Raw genomic sequence first — 21,736 nt, forward strand, 5'->3', positions numbered from 1 at the left:
TTTGTTGGGCTTCAGCTCGCCTTTGGCGGCTGATTCACACATGCATGTTTGTCACTTGACAACATATCACTCAATGTCCTGTCATTTGACTACTCATAGCTGAATGTGTCAATTGACTCCAATGAAAAGCATTGAGTCTAAGGTGTGGGGGTATGCTCTGAAAACAATTCCTATGGGGTTTGACCTATGTGGGCTCTTTCAGATATACAAGTAATCACTCAGTGTTGCAGTCATTAACTGATGAACATGCCTGTGTTTACTCACACCTGGAAGCTGCAGGAAACAACACACTTGAATGCTGTCAGCATTACCAACATCATCTGTAAGCATGAGTCCTGCCCACATCATTCCATAAGGAAGAAAATTGATTGTCTTCTTGCTTCAGTTGACAATGTCAAGGAGGAAGTGGCACTGGATATGGTACTAAGCCTAGTCATTTTGTAGTCACTAGAAATATTCAGCCACTAAAAATAAGCCTGAAGAATACACATACCCCCACACGTCTCTTCTGTGATAATAGCACAATATCCCATCAACATGTAATAGATGAAAGACTATGCTTGCTTTTGGAAGAAGAGTTGAGCTTTCTGTTTACCACTTCTTGGCTGATTTACACCATGCAAGGATACATTAGCTCAGTAATGGTGCACGTGCACAAGTTACACAAATTACACAAAACCAAAAATTGTGCAAATGATGTTACACAAGAGAAAGCCCAATGGAAATAATGGGCTTGCTCTTGTATAAAGTCATTTGTGCAACTTTTGTGCCAACATCCAGTTTCTGTGATGTGTGCTTTGACATGTGGAATTCACACAGTTCTCATCTTTGGTTCATAACCAGAAAATTCTACTTCGTTGTACAGGAATTTGTCCCCAGGATTCTGGAAGTGATCACCAACACCTGGGATAGCGATGTGCATGTTGCTGGACTACGGCTGCTGAACGGGCTGCAGTTGCCAGATCACACGCATGTGCTGCTGAAAAAACTTATGCCCTTGTTAATGGACATTCTGCAGATGGGGAGCACCTTGGCCCAGGTACTGAGGCTTCTGATTCATCCAACCCTAGCACTCAGCTCAAAACTCTTTAAACTCGGTTAAAAAAATCTTCACTGTTTTTCAAGCAGAGGTCACTTGGGCAAAAAACCAACAATAACCCAAAACTTCAATGTGAGAGCCATTTCCCACTGTGCTGAGCTCCGCACAGTACTGCACTTTTCTCAGTGCTGGGAGGGCCCTTTAAGAGAGATGAAGCCCTTTCTTAAGAGCTCCAGTGGGAGGACACTAGGAAGGCTGGGAAGCACTCCATGCCCTCCAAGATGATGCAGGGGCACAAGAGGGCTCGGTTTCCCAAGCCCTAGGAGCCCCCTGGTGCTGAGCAAAGCGCAATGAGAATGCTTGTCTCTGCATGGTGGGGGACTGTGCAGAATACAGGAGGACCTAGAATATCATGGGGGTTAGGTTTGTGGAAAGTTCGGTGAATGCTGAAATCACAATTCTCAAGTAATAGACCTAACCTCTGGTATTCAGGATGCCTCTGAATACCAGTTGCAGGGGAGTAACAGCAGGAGAGAAGACATGCTCTCAGCTCTTGCTTGTGGGCTTCCCAGAGGCATCTGGTGGGCCACTGTGTGAAACAGGACGCTGGACTGGATGGGCCTTGGGCCTGATCCAGCAAGGCTATTCTCATGTTTTTAACCCCCCAAATGGGGATAGGTTCCATCTCAGCTGCTACGAGTTAAAGTTTTAAAATTCACCTCTCATGTGCCAGCTGATCTTGCCAAGTGGGCAAGAGTGGGTATTTAATTTTTAAACACCCCAGAACAGCCCATGCATGAGCTGAGAAGCATGCAGCCTGCTCTGGGGCGGGTGTGTGTGTGTGTTAAATTTTAAATATCAGTTCTCACACTGCTTCTCAGCTGGGTGATTTCCAGATTAAATCCTATAACAGGAGTAAAATGCTTTGGCATGAAAGGATTGTATTGAAAATGACCCTCAGACTCTCAAACTCCTACAACAGGAAAATACAGCTACTTTTTCGTGATGCACATGCAACGTTGTAGCACTATGACGCAAAGATAAAATCTGAAAGAAGGCATCGGAAATGTGAATGGCACCTTGCTGTCAGCACAGAGACTGAGGTGTCACAACATAGGAAGTAAGGAAGCACACTTAGCAGATCCGTAGTGACTCTGTAGTAGGGTTCTGAACTGAAGTGGCAGTTCAGTTAAGGGGCAGTTAAAGGGGTTTTCCTAAGTGGAAAACCTGCAAATGACCTAAACTACCTCTGTAACAATTGAATTGGTTTACATGGAGGTTGCCTGCGAATGGGCGAAACTGCGGGAAACGAATCCATGATATTCGAAGACATTCTGTAGTCACCTTTGGCTGAAGCTTCACACAGACAAATAAACAATTAGTCAGCAAGCCATACTTAGGGTTGGTGGGAACCACCACTGGCCTCCAGGGTCTTATAGTGAGTAACACTGAGTGAGTAACACAATCAGCTTTAGAAGGCGCTACATGGAAGCCAAAAGGAACACACGTATACACAGATCCCAGCATACTGTTGGCATATTAGCCCTATTAACATGATATGTTCAACACTTATGCAATGAGCTAATCTTATGGGAGGAGGTCTGGTCTTGTGGTAGCAAGCTAAATTGTCCCCTTTGCTAAGCAAGCTCCACCCTGGTTGCATATGAATGGGAGACTACATGCATGAGCACTGTAAGCTATTCTCCTTAAGGGATGGGGATCGGGCCACTCTGGGAATAACACCTGCAGGCTTGCATGCAGAAGGTTCCAAGATCCCTCCCTAGTGTCTCCAAGAAAGGGCTGAGAGAGTCTCCTGCCTGCAACCTTGGAGAAGCCTCTGCCAGTCTGGGTAGACAATACTGAGCTAGATGGACCAATGGTCTGGTAGCTTCCTATATTCCTATGAGTGTACAGGGTATACAGTACAGATCTGTGCACAGGTGCAGTTATTCACATGTTATGTTGAATGCAAGCACAGTAGTACACTTCCTATCTGTACCATGTATTTGAGGGACCTGTACCCAGGTCCACTTCTAAAGTGGATGCAGGTACAGTCATTCACACAAAAACACGTACCTGTGTACAGACATATACTCATACAACATAATGAGATCATTCACACAACCACAAGGGGATGGGTTGGTGGGGGGAAGCCAGGAGCCTACCTGCCTTCCCCCAGATGGCCATTTGCCTAGCAAGGCTCCACTGCCCACACATACACACGAGTGGTGTGGAAGTGAGCCCAGCAGCAATTGGGGGGGAGGGGGGAGCAAGCATCCCACAATGCCCCTGGTGGCGCAGTGGTAAAACTGCCGCCCTGTAACCAGAAGGTTACAAGTTCGATCCTGACCAGGGGCTCAAGGTTGACTCAGCCTTCCATCCTTCCGAGGTCGGTAAAATGAGTACCCAGAATGTTGGGGGGCAATATGCTAAATCATTGTAAACCGCTTAGAGAGCTCCGGCTATAAAGCGGTATATAAATGTAAGTGCTATTGCTATTGCTATTGCTAATGCACTGTGCAAGCACCACAGTGCACTGGGGAAGCTCCATGCTGCCGGGCAGCTCATTTTCCCTTGCCCTATCATAAAGATGGCTGCTGGCGGCCTGGGAGCAGCTGCCAACAGCATGGCAACCCAGTTAACCAGATGCAACCAAAGTGTGCTTGTTGTCCTACCTCATTTTAAACCTGGGTAGGCAATCAGGGCTACCCAGGGAAGAAGCGGCAGGATTGGGAGCAATCCCAGGGCACCAGACAACCAACCCTACCTTTGTCAGCCCTGTCCTACCCAGGTAGGGCTGGTTATGAGAGTGGGCTCAGTGTCTAAATAGGGCTATTCTCATCTGCTTTTTTCAGGTGCAGGTCGTAAAGTTCCTTACCATGCTAGCTGAGAAGGAAGATCTGCTATATGACATCATGAATTGCCAGGTAAGGATCACATTCTTGTCTCCACTAGAAAGCCTGGGTGAGGAGAGGAGTAACAGGCATGAGAGGCGGGCGAGAGGAGGTCAAGCAGACATAGAACGTCTGGATTTCTAAGCAGGCTTTAGAAATCTGCTACAGCTTTGGAGGCTTGTTAATACAACACAGTCAAGCATAAATCCTTCCAGTTGCCTGGGATCTGTTGTCATTGTTCTAGGAATCTGACCTCCATTACCCTCTAAGTCATACTTATGAGGACAGGACTTTGGACCAAACCAACCATACTGCCTCTTCTTTCAGGTGCACCAGGATTTCCTGAACCTCTTCCAACCTTCACGGTCTGGAAACTTGCTCTTTGAGTTGCTGGTGTTTGTGGAACGACTTTGTGAGGGCCGCCTGACTCCCCAGTACCAGTCAGTGCACTGGCAGTACAACGAGTTGTCCCTTCACGAAGTCCTCTTTGGAGAACATTCCCATCTCGCTGATAATCTCCTCTCCCTCATCATTCATCCAGAAGAAGAGGTACAGATCCAGGCCTGCAGGGTCATCTTGAAACTCCAGCTAAATGAGGATGGGGAAATTATTGGCGCCCACAACACTGATGATACCTTAGGCAGCTTCCTAGATGATGCAGGCATTGGAAGGCCCTTTGCTGAATCCACTTTAATTTCTGAGTGCTGAATCTTTGCAGAATTTAAGGCATAATTAAATTATTTGAAGCAGAACAATTGAAACTAATGTATTAGTCTCTCTATATGTGTGACATGGCGACTTCCACCTGTCTTCATCAGTGGAATCGGTATGATCTCATCAGAACATAGGACATCCTGTCTAATTTCGGCCCAGTGTAGTAGTCAGGTTAGTCTGTAGTAGGGGGGAAAATGTGTTCTGGATCTAACCGAAGCACTCCTGCAACCAGTATTTGCAGGAGTGCAACGGTGAGAGAGATGGGATGCTTTCATCTCCTGATCATGACCTTTTCCAAGGTACTGGTTGACCACTGTGGGAAAAAGGATGTTGAACTAGATAGGCCTTTGGTGTGATCCAGCAGGGATATATATTCTTATATTATATGATTGTGGTCTGGATTTTTATAAGTGTACATACCATGTAACCCGCTGCCTATCCAAGTGGATACAACAATCCCACTGTTTCTGCGGCACTCACCATTGTGTGGACACTCCTTCTGATGATGGGGGAAGCTCCAGGCATCCTAAGCACTGTGCCAGAGCAGCTGCAACCAACTTCCATAATTCCCAATAGGAATTGATTGCAGCTGCTCTAACGCAGTGCTTAGGAAATTCAGAGCTCCCCCCATCATCAATAGGAGCATCCACATGATGGTGAGTGCTGCAGAGCCAGAGAGATCACATCCTCTTGCATGAGCAGTTGGCTGCATGGTATGTAAGCTACTGACAACCGTTCACCTTAACAGATATATTGAAGTGAACAGAGAAGGTGGTAAGTATACATACACATAGTTCACAAGGTGAGATCCTGTCAATATTTCCCCTGCTTGACCAAAGTTCAGAACAGTCAAGTTACAGAGAAAAGACTAAACATCCAACTATAGTATATACCCTACTATAACAGGAATGGGCTGAGAAAGGTTCCAAACACAATAACCACTTGTCAGATTTTTGGATTCATTTTTTATTATTTCTTTACAAACTCAGAAACTAAGAAGCAAAGAAGAAGAATCCAATTCTATGTCTATGTCTCAGAGAGCCAGTGTGGTGTAGTGGTTAGAGTGCTGGTCTAGGACTGGGGAGACCTGAGTTCAAATCCCCATTCAGCCATGATACTTGCTGGGTGACTCTGGGCCAGTCACTTCTCTCTCAGCCTAATCTACTTCACAAGGTTGTTGTCAGGAGAAACTTAAGTATGTAGTACACCGCTCTGGGCTCCTTGGAGGAAAAGCGGGATATAAAATGTAAAATAATAATAATAATAATATTGAAGTGGGATGGTTTTTATTTTTCAAGATTTATGGAATGAGAAGATCCTTCTCTACCAAATGAATGCCAACTGTGTCATTTATTCTATTTACTTTTTTGGTCTGCTCTGTAAAAAATACAAAGATGGGTGGAATTGTACCAGATCCCTCCAGCAGATCTCCATTGGGTGAGTACTAGTAATAATAAATGGGTGAGGTTACTCTTTCATGCTGGCTGCCAGAATGTGCCAGAACTGGAGATGGTGGTGATACCAAACTCTTCACACGAACTGGACCCGACCAAAGGCTGTGATTTATGACTTGCTTTCTCTGATCATGTACCCAGGTTCAGGCAAAGCCTTGACGAGCAGGGAGAAGCTCCCAGTGGTCCAGATACTTCCTGGTGATTGTGCTTTTTAAAACAAACTGGTCACAAAGTCCTTACAATCTACCCAAACATTCTGTTTTAAATCCCAATAATTTCATTGTGCAAGAGAACTTCCCAATGGACTGTGCTCCCAAGTATCCTAACTGTAATGGGAAAAGAAATAAACATCAAAGATGAAGCAGAATAAGAAATAAGCTGGTTTTCTCAGAAGATAAGGATGTTCTTGGTTTTGAGATTTGGTCATCAGACTAAATGGTCATCAACAGGGATAGCAAACAGGACATTGGAGTTTTGCAGGAGTTTAGTGGGAAGTGTGCGGGGGAGCTTGGAATAAGCACTGTGATCACAAGGAGCCTGATAGAGAAGAGAAGGTAAGTACAAATCCCTCCCTCATATTCTTGAGAAAGGCTGTTTGGACAGTTAAATAGCTGACCATTACAGCTGAGACCTATCCTTCTAATAAACTATCTCTAAATACTGTAAACAGCCAACAAAAACAGTATGAAGATAGAAAGCCAGCAGGAGAGGGGGCACTTCCCAGTGTATTGCGCAGTGTTGCATGTATGACTATTTGCTTCATGGGCAGAAGTCATAGGTGTGTGCTCAGTGCAAGGAGCTCCTGGCTCTCAGGGAACAAGTTTGTTCCCTTGAGAACAAGGTGGCGGATCTGGAGAAGCTCAGAGAGACAGAGAGGCATGCGGACGAGACCTTTAGGGACGTGGTAGAGGCATCCCACTCTAGGGCTGATAGCTCCTCTGCTGTCAGGGAGAATGAAGGTCTTGGGAAAGTAGGACATTGGTCGGAGGAAGAGGGAAATGCTCCTTTAGAAGGGACCCCTTCCATAGATGATGAGCCCATATTCTCTCGCACAGCGGATACTCCTCCAGGGTGTGGGGGCCTCCTTATAGTGGGTGATTCTATCATTAGAGGTATAGAGAGATGGGTCTGTGACCCGCATGTTGACTGCACAGTGACTTGCCTGTCTGGTGCAAAGGTGGTGGACATGACACAGCGTCTAGATAGGCTGTTAGGCAGTGCTGGGGAGGAGACAGCTTTGTGGTGCATATCGGCACCAACTATGTGGGGAAATGTAGTCAGGAGGTCCTGGAAGCCAAATTTAGACTGATAGGTAGCGTATTGAAGTCCAGGACCCCCAAGGTAGCATTCTCAGAAATGCCACCTGTTCTACGGACAGTGAGACAGGCAGAGCTGAGGGGTTTCAATGTGTGGATGAGACGTTGGTGTGGGAGGAGGGCCTTAGATTTGTTAGGCACTGGGATACATTTGGGGGCAAGCAAGGCCTGTACAAAAGGTATGGGCTGCACTTGAACCAAGATGGAACCAGACTGCTGGTGCTTAAAATCAAGAAGGTTGCAGAGCAGCTTTTAAAATGATGCCTGGGGAATAGTCAACAGGAGCTGGGCAGTATCCAGTTCGGCAAATGCCATCCTTTAAAGTGCGAGGGTGCAAAGGATTCAGATAAAACAGAAGGGGACAGAGCAGAACTACATAAAGAACAGACAGGAGCCTGTGCCAGCTGGTCAAAGAGTCAAAAGAAAGATAGCAGACACCAGGGAAGAGATTCAGTGTATAGGTGCTTATATGCCAATGCCAGAAGCCTCCGAGCCAAGATGGGTGAGCTGGAGTGCGAGGTTGCTAACACAGAAATAGATATAGTGGGCATAAGAGAAACAAGGTGGAACAATGAGAATCAGTGGGACACTGTTATCTGAGGATATAAACTCTATAGAAAAGGCAGGGAGGGGCGACTTGGAGGTGGAGTAGCACTGTATGTTAAAGAAGAGATAGAATCTAACAAGGTAGGAAACCTAGGTAGACTAGAGTCCTCCACAGAAACTCTGTGGGTGCCAATACAAGGGCTTAAAGGAAATGTGCTACTGGGGACGTGCTATCGCCCTCCAGATCAAAACACTGACAGTGACTGGGAGCTGTAGGAGGAAATCAGGGAGGCCTCAAAGAGAGACAGAGCAGTAATAATGGGTGACTTCAATTACCCACACAGAGACTGGGTAAATTCACAGTCAGGTAATGACAAAGAGGTCAAATTTCTAGATACGTTGAATGACTGTGCCCTAGAACAGTTGGTCTTGGAACCAACCAGAGAGAAGGCAACCTTGGACTTAATCCTGAGTGGCACCCTAGACCTGGTGCGTGATGTCAGTGTCATCAACCCTTTAGGGAGCAGTGACCATAGTGCGATCAAATTCAGCATACATGTGGGGAGAGAATCACCAAAGAAGTCTAACACAGACATTTTGAATTTCAGAAGAGGAACCTTCTCCAAAATGAGGAGTATGGTGAAAAAATAGCTGAAAGGGAAAATCAGGAGAGTCACTTCACTCCAGAATGCATGGAGTTTACTCAAAATCACAATACTAGAAGCCCAGTTAGTTTGTATACCCAAAAGGAAGAAAGGTACCACTAAGTCCAGGAGGATGCCAACAACAGGTACCATCAAGGAAGCCATAAAAGGGAAGAAGACTTCCTTCCGAAATTGGAAGGCCTGCCCAAATGAGGAGAACAGAAAGGAACACAAACTATGGCAAAAGAAATGCAAGGTGACAATAAGGGAGGTGAAAAGAGAGTTCAAGGAACATTTAGCTAAAAGCATCAAGGGGAAAAACAAAAACTTCTTTAAATACATCAGATGCATGAAACCTGCCAGGGAGGTGGTTGGACTGTTAGATAATGAGGAAGTGAAATGGATTATTAAGGAGAATATGGAGGTTGCAGAGAAGCTAAATGAGTTCTTTGCATCTGTTTTCATGACAGAAGATACTGAGCATATACCTGTTTCTGAAACAGGCTTTCCGGGGATGGAGACTAAAGAATTGAGTCAGATAGAAGTGACAAGAGATGATGTTCTAAACTGTCTGGAAAACGGAAAACTAGAAATCACCAGGGCCGGATGGCATCCATCCAAGAGTCCTCAAAGAACTCAAATGTGAAATTTCTGACCTCCTTGCTAAAATATATAACTTATCCCTGCAATCAGGCTCTGTACCAGAGGACTGGAAAGTAGCAAATGTAACATCAGTTTTCAAAAAGGGATCCGGGGCGATCCAGGAAATTACAGGCCAGTTAGCTTAACATCTGTTCCAGGCAAATTGATGGAAAGCATCCTCAAGGATAAAATTGTAAAGCACCTAGAAGAACAGGCCCTGCTGGGAGTGAGCCAGCATGGTTTCCGCAAAGGTAAATCTTGTCTCACCAACCTTTTGGACTTCTTTAAGGGTGTCAACGAGTGTGTGGATCAAGGTGATCCAGTTGACATACTGTAGTATACCTGGACTTCCAAAAAGCTTTTGACAAAGTTCCTCATCAAAGACTCCTGAGGAAACTTAGCAGTCATGGGATAAGGGGACAGGTACATGTGTGGATTGCTAACTGGTTGAAAGACAGGAAACAGAGGGTAGGTATAAATAGAGAATTTTCACAATGGAGGGAAGTAAGAAGTGGGGTCCACCAGGGATCTGTGCTGGGACTGATGCTTTAAAATTTATTCATAAATGATCTAGAAGTAGGGGTAAGCGGCAAGGTGGCCAGATTTGCAGATGATACCAGACTCTTTCGAGTAGTGAAATCCACAATGGATTGTGAGGAGCTCCAAAAAGATCTCTCCAAACCGAGTGAGTGGGTGACAAAATGGCAAATGTGGTTCAGTGTTGGCAAGTGTAAAGTGATGTACATCAGGATGAAAAACCCCAACTTCAAGTATCCGCTGATGGGATCTGGGCTGTCGGTGACTGACCAGGAGAGCGATCTTGGGGTCGTCGTGGACAGCGCATTGAAAGTCTCGACTCAAATGTGCGGCAGCTGTGAAAAAGGCCTATTCCCTGCTAGGGTTCGTTAGGAAGGGGATTGAATTAAAACGGCTAATATTATAATGCCCTTACACAAAACGATGATGCGGCCACACCTGGAGTACTGCGTACAATTCTGGCCACCACATCTAAAAAAGGGCATTGTTGAACTGGAAAAGGTGCAGAAGAGGGCAACCAAGATGATCAGGAGCCTAGAGCACCTTTCTTATGAAGCAAGGCTACAACACCTGGGGCTTTTTAGTTTAGGAAAAAGACAACTGCGGGGAGACATGATAGAGTTCTATAAAATCATGCGTGGTGTGGATAGAGAGAAATTCTTCTCCCTCTCATATAACACTAGAACCAGGGGCCATCCATGAAATTGATTGCCAGGAAATTTAGGACCAGCAAATGGAAGTATTTTTTCACACAACATATAATCAACTTGTGGAATTCTCTGCCACAAGATGTGGTGACAGCCAACAACCTGGATGGCTTTAAAAGAGGTTTGGATAACTTCATGGAGGAGAGGTCTGTCAATGGCTACTAGTCGGAGGGCTATAGGCCACTGCCAGCCTCAAAGGCAGGATGCCTCTGAGTACCAGTTGCAGGGGAGTAACAGCAGGAGGGAGGGCATGCCCTCAACTCCTGCCTCTAAGCTCCCAGGGGCATCTGGTGGGCCACTGTGAGAAACAGGATGCTGGACTAGATGGGCCTTGGGCCTGATCCAGCAGGGCTATTCTTATGACTACAGGATCCACTAGGTCATAGGAACATAGGATGCTGCCTTATATTGAGTTAGGCCATTGGTCCATCTAGCTCAGTTTTGTCTACACAGACTGGAAGCGGCTTCCCAAGGTTGCAGGCAGGAGTCTCTCTCAATCCTATCTTGGAGATGCCAGGGAGGGAACTTTGAAACTTCTGCATGCAAGCATGCAGGTGTTCTTCCCGGAGTGGCCCTATCCCCTAAGGGGAAATATCTTACAGTGCTCACACATGTAGTCTCCCATTCCAATGAAAACCAGGTTGGGCCCTGCTCAGCAAAGGGGACAATGCATGCTTGCTACCACCAGATCAGCTCTCCTCAGGGGATCTGCAGCCTTTCAAAGGGTTCTTCAAAGAGCCCTTTATTCCAACTTCAGTGCGAATTCTGATGGGAAATGTAACAAGACATCCACATGATTTTAAGTATGTAGCATAGGTTCTTGGTGCCAGATGCTGACAATCTGTGAAAAAGCCATGTCTTTTCACTACCCTTATTTTAAATTTTACAAGTCATGGCTTTTTCACAGATTGTCAGCAGGTGGTGCTAAAACTTAAACATACGTCAGCATCATGTGGACAGCTCCTTGTGTCTCCCATTGAAGTTAGCGTGGAAGTTGGAATAACTCACTGTCTGGGAGAGTCCAAAGAAGAGCCTTTTTGGTCTTTTAACACAGTATTTCAAGAGCTACATCACACACATATGTGCATATAACACAACTAATCGATATGGTTCATATAAGAGATAAAATACGTGGTGGAAGCCAATGCTGCTCTGTTACTCATTACCAAAACAGTTTATAACTAGATCCATATGATTACTTTTGTGTTCAGCCCTTTTAATGCAACTTCTCTGCTCTTGGATTTCTTTAGAGAATTTCTCAGTGTCTAGTGAGTGCACGGTGATTTTCATTTTCATGCAGAACTCAAGACTTCAGTTTTTTCGGTTGGCTCCTCAGTTTGTCTTTTATTAAATTCATGTTAGAAAACACTTGCTCATAGACGTATGTGGAACCCAAAACTGAGAGCAGGCCAAATGCATAATTCTTCGATTGGCAGTGTGTGTCTGGGAAACAATTCCAATCTCCAAATATAATTGCTTATGGAGACAATTTATTTTGGGCTGTTGGTGTTTTAGCCATATTAACAGCGAGCCACATGTGTGTAGTCAGAGCTGCATGTGGTTCAGGAACTCCTCCTGGTTCTAGATTCATGATCTAGGTCTCCCACAAGAGTGTCCATTGGCATGTATGCGCTTTTACTGTCCCTCAGAGTAGCAGCGTTTGCCATCTCTGGGGATGGCATTATTTGAGGGCTAAGCCTTCACTGGCAGAGCCTCTGTGGAAACTTTGAGTTGCTTTGTTATCCAGTGTGGCAATAAGCTTCTTCACCAGACATTTCATTCTCTCAGCTTTCCAGATGCTGTCAGATCTCACGAAAGGGCACACTTACAGGCTCAGGGAACCCTTGGGGGAAAGATGATATTGGTCAACAAGACAAGAATACATCCACAGGGAATAGGTCATCCTGACTAGGAATTGCGTAGTCCATCTCATCTTCTGACAACTCACTCTTTCTCTATGAATGGAGGCTGGAGACAGGGATATGAATGGGCTGTGAGTGCAATGCCTTGGGCTTCCTTCCTTTCCTGTCTCTATGATCCTGAGCTTATTATTGTGACGAAGCCCTAGTGCACGGTCCTTGAGTGGAGTACGTTTTGTAAAGGCACACAGAAGAGTCTTGCGTGAGGTGATCTGCTTTTTGGTTCTCTGCTTTTGGAAGAATGGGAGCTGAAGACTCCCTGCTAGCTCTCTGAGGAGTGGTTGCTGGAACATGATCTGTGTCTTATGTTTGCAGCTGGACTTCCCAGGATAGTACTTGTGCCTCTTCTCTTTGTGGCACTTCTTGTGTGGGGATGTGGAGTGAGATTGACTGCAAAATTTATTTTCCACTGGATGGGACAGCTCCCAAACCTTCGCTCATTGTAAATACTCCATGCAGGCCACTGAGACCTGGAAAAAAGTTAAAGGAAGTCCCTTGGGGAATTTGCCTCTTCCTGTGCTGGAACTATTTTTAGTGCCAGGCTTGCATCTTGCAGGTCCTATGGGCTAGAACTTCAGCTGTCTCCATCACTGGATTGTCATCAGGAAATTTTAGTGGCACAGGCAGCTTCTGCTATCCTTTCAATGGGCACCTGAACATGTAGTGATACTCTGATTCCACTGACTTAATGGAAGGAGGAGTGGCCAAAAGGGGATGGTAGCTTAAATAGCAATAGTCTGCTTGCATTGGTCCATCCCAGCTATGTAAGGGCCCCCCTTCCTTGCAAGGGTGTGGCAGAGGGAAGGCTGGAAGAGATAATTCTGGGAAAGAAAGAAGCAAGATCTAACATAAATCTTTCTCTATCAGTCAGAGAAGCCGATTGTCACTGGATAGTGCAGGTCTGGGATGGCAGGGATGCCTCTCATGGAGGAGATATTGCAAAACAAATCAACAACGAAACTTGATGTTGCCTCCTGTCCCAAGGGGAAACTACCCTGAAGAATCTAGAATGTCCTTCAAGAGTCAGAGGAGAAACATGTTTTTTTTTAAAAAGTTTGGCCTTCTCTCATGAGTAACTCACAATATTGCTTTCTGTAAAGATGGAAACAGCATATCTTATCGCCAACTTTAAGAGCCAATTCACACAAGCCCATTGGCATGTTGAGAATATTATGTTGTGTGGTTCCATGCTGCATCCAACACAGACAGAAACAGTGATATGATTCTAAAACATGCACTCAATTTGTAAATCAACTTATAAGAATTATGGAGGTGCTATAATGGCTGAAGAAAGATGTGTAGGTAACATTACATTGCAGACATAGGCTGCTAACTTGTAACTAACACTGAAGATCCCACAGTGACCTAATCCTTATATGCTCAAAACCATGATGGCTTGGGGGGAAACAACAACACACCTGCTGCAGCTGAAGGCAACTCACATCTTAATGGCTTCCCTGCTATTCGGAAACGATCTCCTTGCCAAAAGTCTGGGCCATGAAAGGTTCTTTAATTACTAAAAGGCTGTACTCCAGAACGGGAAGATCAGAATCCCTTAGCTGCTAAGGAGGAAGTTGCATTCCATACACAATGAACACAACGATAAATTCCAAAGTATACGGGCAGAATTTTTCGATCGGTTTGCTAACTGACCATAAAGTAGACCACTGGCTAGCCAGTCATTGAAAACATGAGCAGAGAATCAGTGCATTCAGTTATGCAAGTCTCTCTTCCCTTCCCTTCTTGGGGGATTCTAACAGATGAGGGATCTTAAGGAACAGGACCACTTCACAGCTGGGAAGGACAAACTCAAGCAGGCCATTGCTACTTGAAGCATCTTTCCCTGTTGGCACTCATCCTATGTTTAGTCTGTTAAGTGCCAACACTGTGACTAGGGGCGGGAGCAATATGGCTGTCAAATAAAAGGAACACTATACTTTAAATAAATAAAATAAAATAAATGAAGAAGAAGAAACAAAACACGCACACACACTTTAAGAAGTTGATGTTTCACCTTACAAGTATTTTCCAGGCTTCCATCTTCAGTGCCCCGGTTTTAAACTTTCCCACTTTCCCGCTCACATTCTGAGAAGTTTATAACTGTCAACACCTTGCCAAGGCTGAAATTCACATGCAGTAAGGAACAACTTCAGGAGAAGACAAGCTTCCCAGAAAGGTTTATGAAAACTGCTTTGGTTCTTATGAAAATTGGCAAATTGTTATATTTCGCAACCCAGATGTCAAGCAAAACTTCTTCCCAGATCAAGACAATTCAATCAGATATTTTACATTAGAACATTTATTTCTCAGAGAGAAAATATAGTTTCAGACAGTCAGATTATAGTAGGTAAAATTAGCTTTTTCTTTTTCTTTACAAGCATAGAATTGTATTACCTCTTATACCATCTGATATAAACAGTTCTAGAAAGCAAATAAACTCACTTTCTACAATAAATAGAGCCATCTGTGCTTTACAGCAGACTGACGTCACGTGTAGGTCCCATAGCAACAGCAGGATATTAGCCAATTCAAATCCTTAAAATGTAATTTTTTAAAAATGAAAAAAGTAAAATGCAAGATCTTAAAACAGTTATACATAGGTCACAAGTCCACAGCTGAGCTACAACCTGGGAAAAGTGTATGTCTCTTTAAATTAATTACACTGTGTGCATACAAAAGACCCAGCAACACAACTGAGGACTTCAAGAATGGTAACAATCGGCCTGAATAATTTAGAACAGTAATTTACAACTATGTACAAAGTTCCTTCCACAGTCATTACTGACTTTTTAAGAGAGAAAAAATCCTATTCACCTTCTTTATATGTTACAGATATTTTCCATAAAGTGTGGTTTTATGTCCCAATATATAATATGTGGCACTTTTTTAAAAAAGTAGGCCACATAGAAATGGCAGTGATTTCCCCCCCATATTATTATCATTTTGTTCCACGATCTCTTTAGTATGAAAAAATGTAAAATAATAATAAAAATATTGAGTTAAAATAAAAATGATGATCCATTCAAATTACAATCTTGCTTCGCACCTTTGGTTTGTAATGCTTAAAATAAAATAAGAAATCTAGATAACAAAGCATTTCATGTTTGAATTCTGATTTAACTTGCAAACTTCAGCTCTTTATCTTTTTTCAGAACATGCAAGGTAAAAAATAGAATTCTCTGAGGAGCTGTGCTCTATTTTTAACAGATCCCAAGAAAGGAGCAGGAACAGAGCAGGAAAGCCATGGGTGAAACGGCAATGTGTTCTGATGAGCAAGACAGACAGACAGCATTTTGATTCAAACCCAAAGATTTTCAGGGTAAAGAGGAATTGTGAGCTGACACTGATGCCCAAATATAAAGCTGCACACTTCATTATGGTAATCGATGCAAGTAGGGACTGTGCTATTCAGAGCTGGAGAAAACTCTGCATGATGCCTACAGTGAGGTACACTGTAGTAGTCAGGTGCTCTGCTCCAGTCACTGTAGTAGTGAGGTGCACGATGCCTCCAGTCCTACTAGAAACAGTGTGTACATGGATCTAGATTTATACACATGGTTCATGACCTCTAGATATCCAAAAGGCTGCTCCAGCATCTAGCAGCCATATGGATTTACAGATTGTGTGGGGTGGGGTGGGTTGTTTTTTTTTAAGAGTATTGAGGTGAATGGGGCAGTCCTTACTCAGAGAGAGCTCTGTGTGCTGTGCCACTGAATTGGGGCTATGAGCTAGAAGATTTTAAAACCATAAAGGTTGTGTTTTCCTCTTGCGCTAATAAACCTTAATGTCTAAAAATGTATTGCAAAAAGTTAAGTGCTTTCTAAAAGAAGTTTTAAAATACTGTGCTGTCCTTTTCAAACAATGTATTAACCTGAAGTTGAAGATCCTTGGAATATTGAATTGAAATGTAAAACCTACTTCATACATTTGAGCGCGCACACACACACAAAGCAATTGCTTCTTCATCGTTAAAGCTCTGTGCATGTAAGCGTGCATGAGGGAGAGGCGAAAACTCAGCAAATTATCCCATATCTTTTATGTTGGTTAGATTTAAAATGAAAATGTGTAGCATATATAAATCTAGACCAGAGATTCATAAGACTAGATTGTACATTTATAAATGTGATGGGGCAAACCAATGCTTTTAAAAATAACATGAAAAAGTATGATAAATATTACTGTGAATTTGGCACACAAGAGTCTTCTAAAGGATACTGGGTTATTTATAGTACTGGCAGGCTCCAGAGAATTCTTCAGAACTAGTTGAAGACAAAAAACCCAAAAGACTTCAAGTCCAACCAGCAAATGAGTTCAGCTTCTCCTTTGCCATTTAAACCTGATCTAAGATTCTGCCAAGGCCACAGCTTTACAGTGCAGCTGCTCCTGACATCCTCTTGCTGGTCAGACCATCACATCACTTCCTCTCCTTCTGGTTCTTCAGTGAGACATATTCAAAAAGAACCCAGACAGGCTTTTTTGGCACATATCAGGTTGGTACTTTTAAGAGACCTTTTCCTAATGCTAAGAATAGTGCATCTCTCTTAAGAACACAAATAAACATGGCAGTTGCACCCTCCTCCAGGCAGGGAAGGACCCCTTACTGATCAGTGCACACCAAGATTCACTGTGCCTATAGATGCAGACATTATTTCTGGGGAGAGAAGGAAGGGCAAAGCAGGCTTTTTCAGTCCCTACAAATAATTTGGTGTGACAAAAGGGTGGTCTCCCCGAACTCGACTCATATGGATCATGGCCCGGTCATATGCCACTTGGACAGACTTCCGGATGCTGGTTTTTCGTCCCTCCATCATCTTTAGTTTATCCACTGTGTCATCAACCCCAAGAGGAAGCACTTTGTCCCGTGGAAGCCACTGCCTGCAGTTCAAGAGCACATATGCAGACAGAACATATTTATTAAGAGCAAAAAGAAACATATGGGAATACAATTTCAAAGACCCTGAGCTTTAGAGCTTTCTCTCAGACTATCCTAGTTCTCAAAATTCACAGACAATTTCATTGCTATTTAACAAGAAAGGAAGTTCTTGAGAAACTTCAGTGTGTCTGATGAATAGCATTGTGATATGCACCATCTCCAGGAGAAGGAAATTCTGTAACAGTTCTGCTTGCTATTGATGCAAACAGAAGACTTCTTCATCCTGCACTGGAGAAAGAACTGTAGGTTTGGCCTGTCACCACATAATTTGGGTTTCCCCCACCTACCTTCTAGGTGTTTACTTTTTAAGTTGTACATTCATCAGTGTAATTTCCTGACTATAGTACAACAAATGTTCTGTCCCTTCATCTGGGTCATCTAGGACAGACTATATTACTCCTGGGTTGAAAGAGCTACACTGGCTGCTGATAGGTTTCCAGGCAAAATACAAGGTGCTGGTTTATATATATAAAATTCTCTTACAGCCAATTAAAAAGAGAACTATGTCCGGATGCGTCTGGATGCCTGGAATCACTACCTGGGGAGGGAGCGGCAGCTAGTGAGGGAGGCAGGTGGAATCGGCAGACTCAGGAGACAGAGGAAGAAAGGAGGAAAGGCAGAGGGGAAAGGAGGAACCATTGCCTGGGGAGGGAGCAGCAGTGAGGGAGGCAGGCAGGAATCGGCAGACTTGGGGAACGAAGAGGAAAGGAAAAACCCTCAGCTCCCAGTCACCCCTTCAAAAATCAACCAACCAACCAACCAACCACCAGGGAACTGCATGGGCCAGCCGTTGGCATCCCCCCCCAAAAAACCCCAGTCTTCCTGACCCCCCCATATCAAAAAAAAGAGGGGGGAACCAAAGCTCCCAGTCATCCCACCAAAAAAAAGGGACTGTGTGGGCCAGCATTGCCTACAATGCTGGGAACTGTGAGCACAAACAGCTGCCCTTAAGGGGGAAAAACTACACCTGGGGACTAAACTAAACTTTGGGGGGGGACCGAGCAAGAGAGTTGTGAGGGGGAGAGAGCGAGCGAGAGAGTTGTGGGGGGAGAGCAAGTGAGAGAGTTGGGGGGAGAGCAAGCGAGCGAGCTGTGGGGAGAGAGCGAGCGAGCGAGAGAGAGTTGGGGAAAGCGAGCGAGCGAGAGAGTTGTGGGGGGAGAGAGCGAGTAAGAGGGTTGTGGGGGGAGAGAGAGTGAGCGAGAGAGTTGTGGGGGGGAAAGCGAGTAAGAGGGTTGTGGGGGGAGAGAGAGTGAGCGAGAGAGTTGTGGGGGGGGGAGAAAGTGAGCAAGACAGTTGTTGAGGGGGAGAGAGTTGAGTGAGATAGTTGTTGGGGGGGGGAGGGGAACACGGTGCAATGCACAGCTACAAAGGGCGGACCAGCCAAATGAATTCTCCCAACTAAACCCCCAAAAGTAAGTAAACTACCGCACAGATGCTCTGTGCGGGTTCAGCTAGTTACCTATAAAGCCCTAAACAGCTTAGGCCCTGGGTATTTAAGAGAACGTCTTCTTCACCATGAGCCCCATAGCCCGTTAAGATCGTCTGGAAAGGTTCATCTGCGGTTGCCACCATATTGTCTGGCAGCTACTCGGGGACTGGCCTTCTCCGTTGCTGCCCCTGGGTTTTGGAATGAGCTCCCTGTTGCAATAAGAGCCTCCCCATCTCTGGCAACTTTTAAAAAGGCACTGAAGGCATATTTATTCACCCAGGCTTTTAATTAGATTTATAGTTTTAATACTTGTAATGTTGGTTTTTAAATTATTTTAATGTTAATGATTTTAATGTTTAAATTGTTTGATTGATTATTTTAATTGTAAACCACCCAGAGACGCAAGTTTTGGGCAGTATAGAAATATATAAATAAATATAATCTGTCCACATTCACTCACCACGTCCTCTTGTTGTCAAAGAAAAGGACAAGGAAAAGCTTTTCTCCTGCCTCAGCCTGTTTCTGCTCCCCTAACTTTAATACCTCCAGAGGGGGGACAGGGATTGGGACTCCATTGTGAAGCAGGCCCTCTCGTGGCATCTCAGGATCAATTATCTGAGAAAACAAGACAAGATACACAGGTAATACTCTGGAGACTCACAATTCACCACAGATATTAGAAATTCAGTCCATATATACAGACCTATTCTAGTGTCTGAGGACCCCAAAGCAGTGGGAGAGGATAGGCATCCAATCTATGTATGATGGTGGAATGGGATTTCTTGATTTAAAATGCAATTAAACTAACAAGTTTCACAACCATCAGAGTGTTTAGGCTAGGTGTAGAATGGAGCCAAGATGATTGTTGGTGGGGGGAGTTTGTAGGAATAAAGCACTATGACTAATTTTTAAAATGCTCAGCAGGGCCGGCAGATTAAAAGGTGATGACTGGAAGCCTTTTTAGCAAAAAGCTTCAGTAAAAGCTTTGTACACAGAAATCTCAGCTTATTTGTTCTTCACATTTCCAGTTGCCCAAGCTGTCACTTAAAGCAATACATAAGGAGGAATAACTTTTCACAGCAAGAAATTTACTATGTGACATCTTCTCCCTCACGCCCACCTACTACAGATGGTTACCTACACCCTGCCTTGAGAAAGTCCTATATCCCTTCTTCTGTTATTTAGGACAGAAAGAACACAAGAGGGGACAAGTGAGGATGAACTGTGGGTTGCTTTTGTCATATTAGAATTACCAGTCAATATATTCAAAGGACACTACCCCATTCCTGGGTACAGGCAGGGCACCATTTATTTTGCAATATTTGTATATTGGTTTTCAATCATAATAGCTCTCAATGAGGTTCACAATCAAATTTATAGGTGAATGATATTGCCCTCTTCTTTAAACTGTCAGTCTTTGGAGTATCAAGGGCTGTTGATTGTATCAAATAGCCCCACGCTAAGGTCCAATTGCTGAGGTTTTGGGGGACAGATGTTCTTCAGAGTCTCTTCTCAGTCCATCAGGTGTTGCTGCTGCTGCTCTACCATCCGGCTGAACAAGTTTGATCTCCTTTGCACCAGTTTTGCTAAGATGCAAGTCTACTGATTCAGCTGTCACTTCCAATTTACACCACATTCCAGTTTCCACAGTTTTATTTTTTCTTATATATACACATTACAGCATTTCCCCCCTATATATAACATTACAGAATTGTGCTGCTTACTGCGTTACTGTATACAGACATAAATATTTGTGTGGGGCGGACCTTCCCTTTCTGTTCTTAGTTGGGGCTTTTGCTTCTGTCTATTGCTGTATGAAATACAGGAGAAACTCGTGTTCCTCACCTACTACTGCAAGTAACGGAATCATGAGTAACAAGGTATTAGGACTATGAGGAAAGAGGATTTAGGTTCTAGGGTGGAGGGAAAAATTGGAAAAAGCCCGCAAACAGCCTAAAACTTATTGTGGTGTGCCCTGCGGGTCTCCCATAGCGTGCCCAGGCACCCCCCCCAAAGAACAAAATGGCCCCTACACCCGTGAAAAATCATGGGGGAAAGTCTGGGTTTTTTGCAGGAAATGAGCCACAAAATGGCTCTTCCTGCCTTCTCCTCTCTCCTCAGGACAAAATGGTGGCCAGAAGTGACCTCTGTGGTCACTTTTGGCCCTCTAGGAACAGCGGATACGTGGGTTTTAAACCATTAGTATCCACGGATCCTGGAAACGGGTGTCTACTGTTGATATGCAGAATCATGAATAGCGGTTCCGTGGATATCAAGGCTCTCCTGTACAAGTTTATGTCCATAGAATGGTTTCCACTTGCATGGCTTATGCCTCTTCTAGTGGCTATATTGCACTGGGTGCCTATATGTTTCCAAGTGAAATACAAAGTTCTGGTTATTACCTATAAAGCCCTTAACACCTTGGATCTAGGGTACTTAAAAGAGCACCTTCTCTGTCATGAACTATGTCGTCTATTGAGATAATCTGAAGAGGTCCAGTTACGGTTGCCAGTGGTTCGTTTGGTGACAACTCGGGACCAGGTCTTCTCTGTGGCTGCCCTAGAGTTTTGGAATATGCTCCCTATCAAATTAAGAGGATTTCCATCTCTGTTTGCTTTTAGGAAGACCCTCAAGACACACCTGTTTTCTCAGGCTTTTAACTGAAATTAATTTTAAATGGTTTGTTTTTATCCGATGATAACTATTTTTTCTGTGAAATAGTTTTAATTCTTTTTACTCTGCTTTATAGTTGTTGTTTTAAATTGTGAACACTATTTAGCGATACATATATCAGGTGGTATATAAATATAATAATAATAAATATGTTTATTATTTAAATATGAATTTATTATATAAATAAACTTATGTGTAATGTATTAAGTTACTTTTCCTTAGGACTGTTGTAAAGGATAAACAAGCTGCTTGCTTTATACTCTTATTATGATTCTTTATGCTGATTACA

The 21,736-nt window shown here is 43.9% G+C and overlaps 2 protein-coding genes across 13 annotated transcripts in view; one reads left to right on the forward strand and one right to left on the reverse strand.

The window, feature by feature from the left end:
- Positions 1-21,736, forward strand: part of LOC128323746 (armadillo repeat-containing protein 12-like) — a 41,548-nt gene that overhangs the window by 13,448 nt on the left and 6,364 nt on the right. For 2 of the 4 annotated variants that reach the window (XM_053247431.1, XM_053247429.1), the window contains exons 4-6: positions 866-1,039; positions 3,895-3,966; positions 4,261-4,698. In XM_053247431.1, coding sequence (XP_053103406.1) covers positions 866-1,039; positions 3,895-3,966; positions 4,261-4,641 — 627 coding nt within the window. In that variant the 3' untranslated portion in view covers positions 4,642-4,698. Of the gene's footprint in view, positions 1-865; positions 1,040-3,894; positions 3,967-4,260; positions 4,699-6,041; positions 6,085-6,242; positions 6,387-21,736 lie in introns of those variants that run through there. The other 2 variants (XM_053247430.1, XM_053247432.1) reach the window with 2 other exon arrangements.
- The window catches only part of BRPF3 (bromodomain and PHD finger containing 3), a 54,722-nt gene continuing 47,681 nt past the window's right edge, over positions 14,696-21,736 (reverse strand). For all 9 annotated transcript variants that reach the window (XM_053247428.1, XM_053247427.1, XM_053247426.1 and 6 more), the window contains 2 exons: positions 19,235-19,389; positions 14,696-17,287 (listed from right to left, as the gene is read on the reverse strand). In XM_053247428.1, the coding sequence (XP_053103403.1) occupies positions 17,104-17,287; positions 19,235-19,389 (339 nt within the window). In that variant the 3' untranslated portion in view covers positions 14,696-17,103. The remainder of the gene's footprint in view (positions 17,288-19,234; positions 19,390-21,736) is intronic.

This window comes from Hemicordylus capensis, chromosome 4 (genome assembly GCF_027244095.1).
Source record: "Hemicordylus capensis ecotype Gifberg chromosome 4, rHemCap1.1.pri, whole genome shotgun sequence".
NCBI lineage: Eukaryota > Metazoa > Chordata > Lepidosauria > Squamata > Cordylidae > Hemicordylus > Hemicordylus capensis.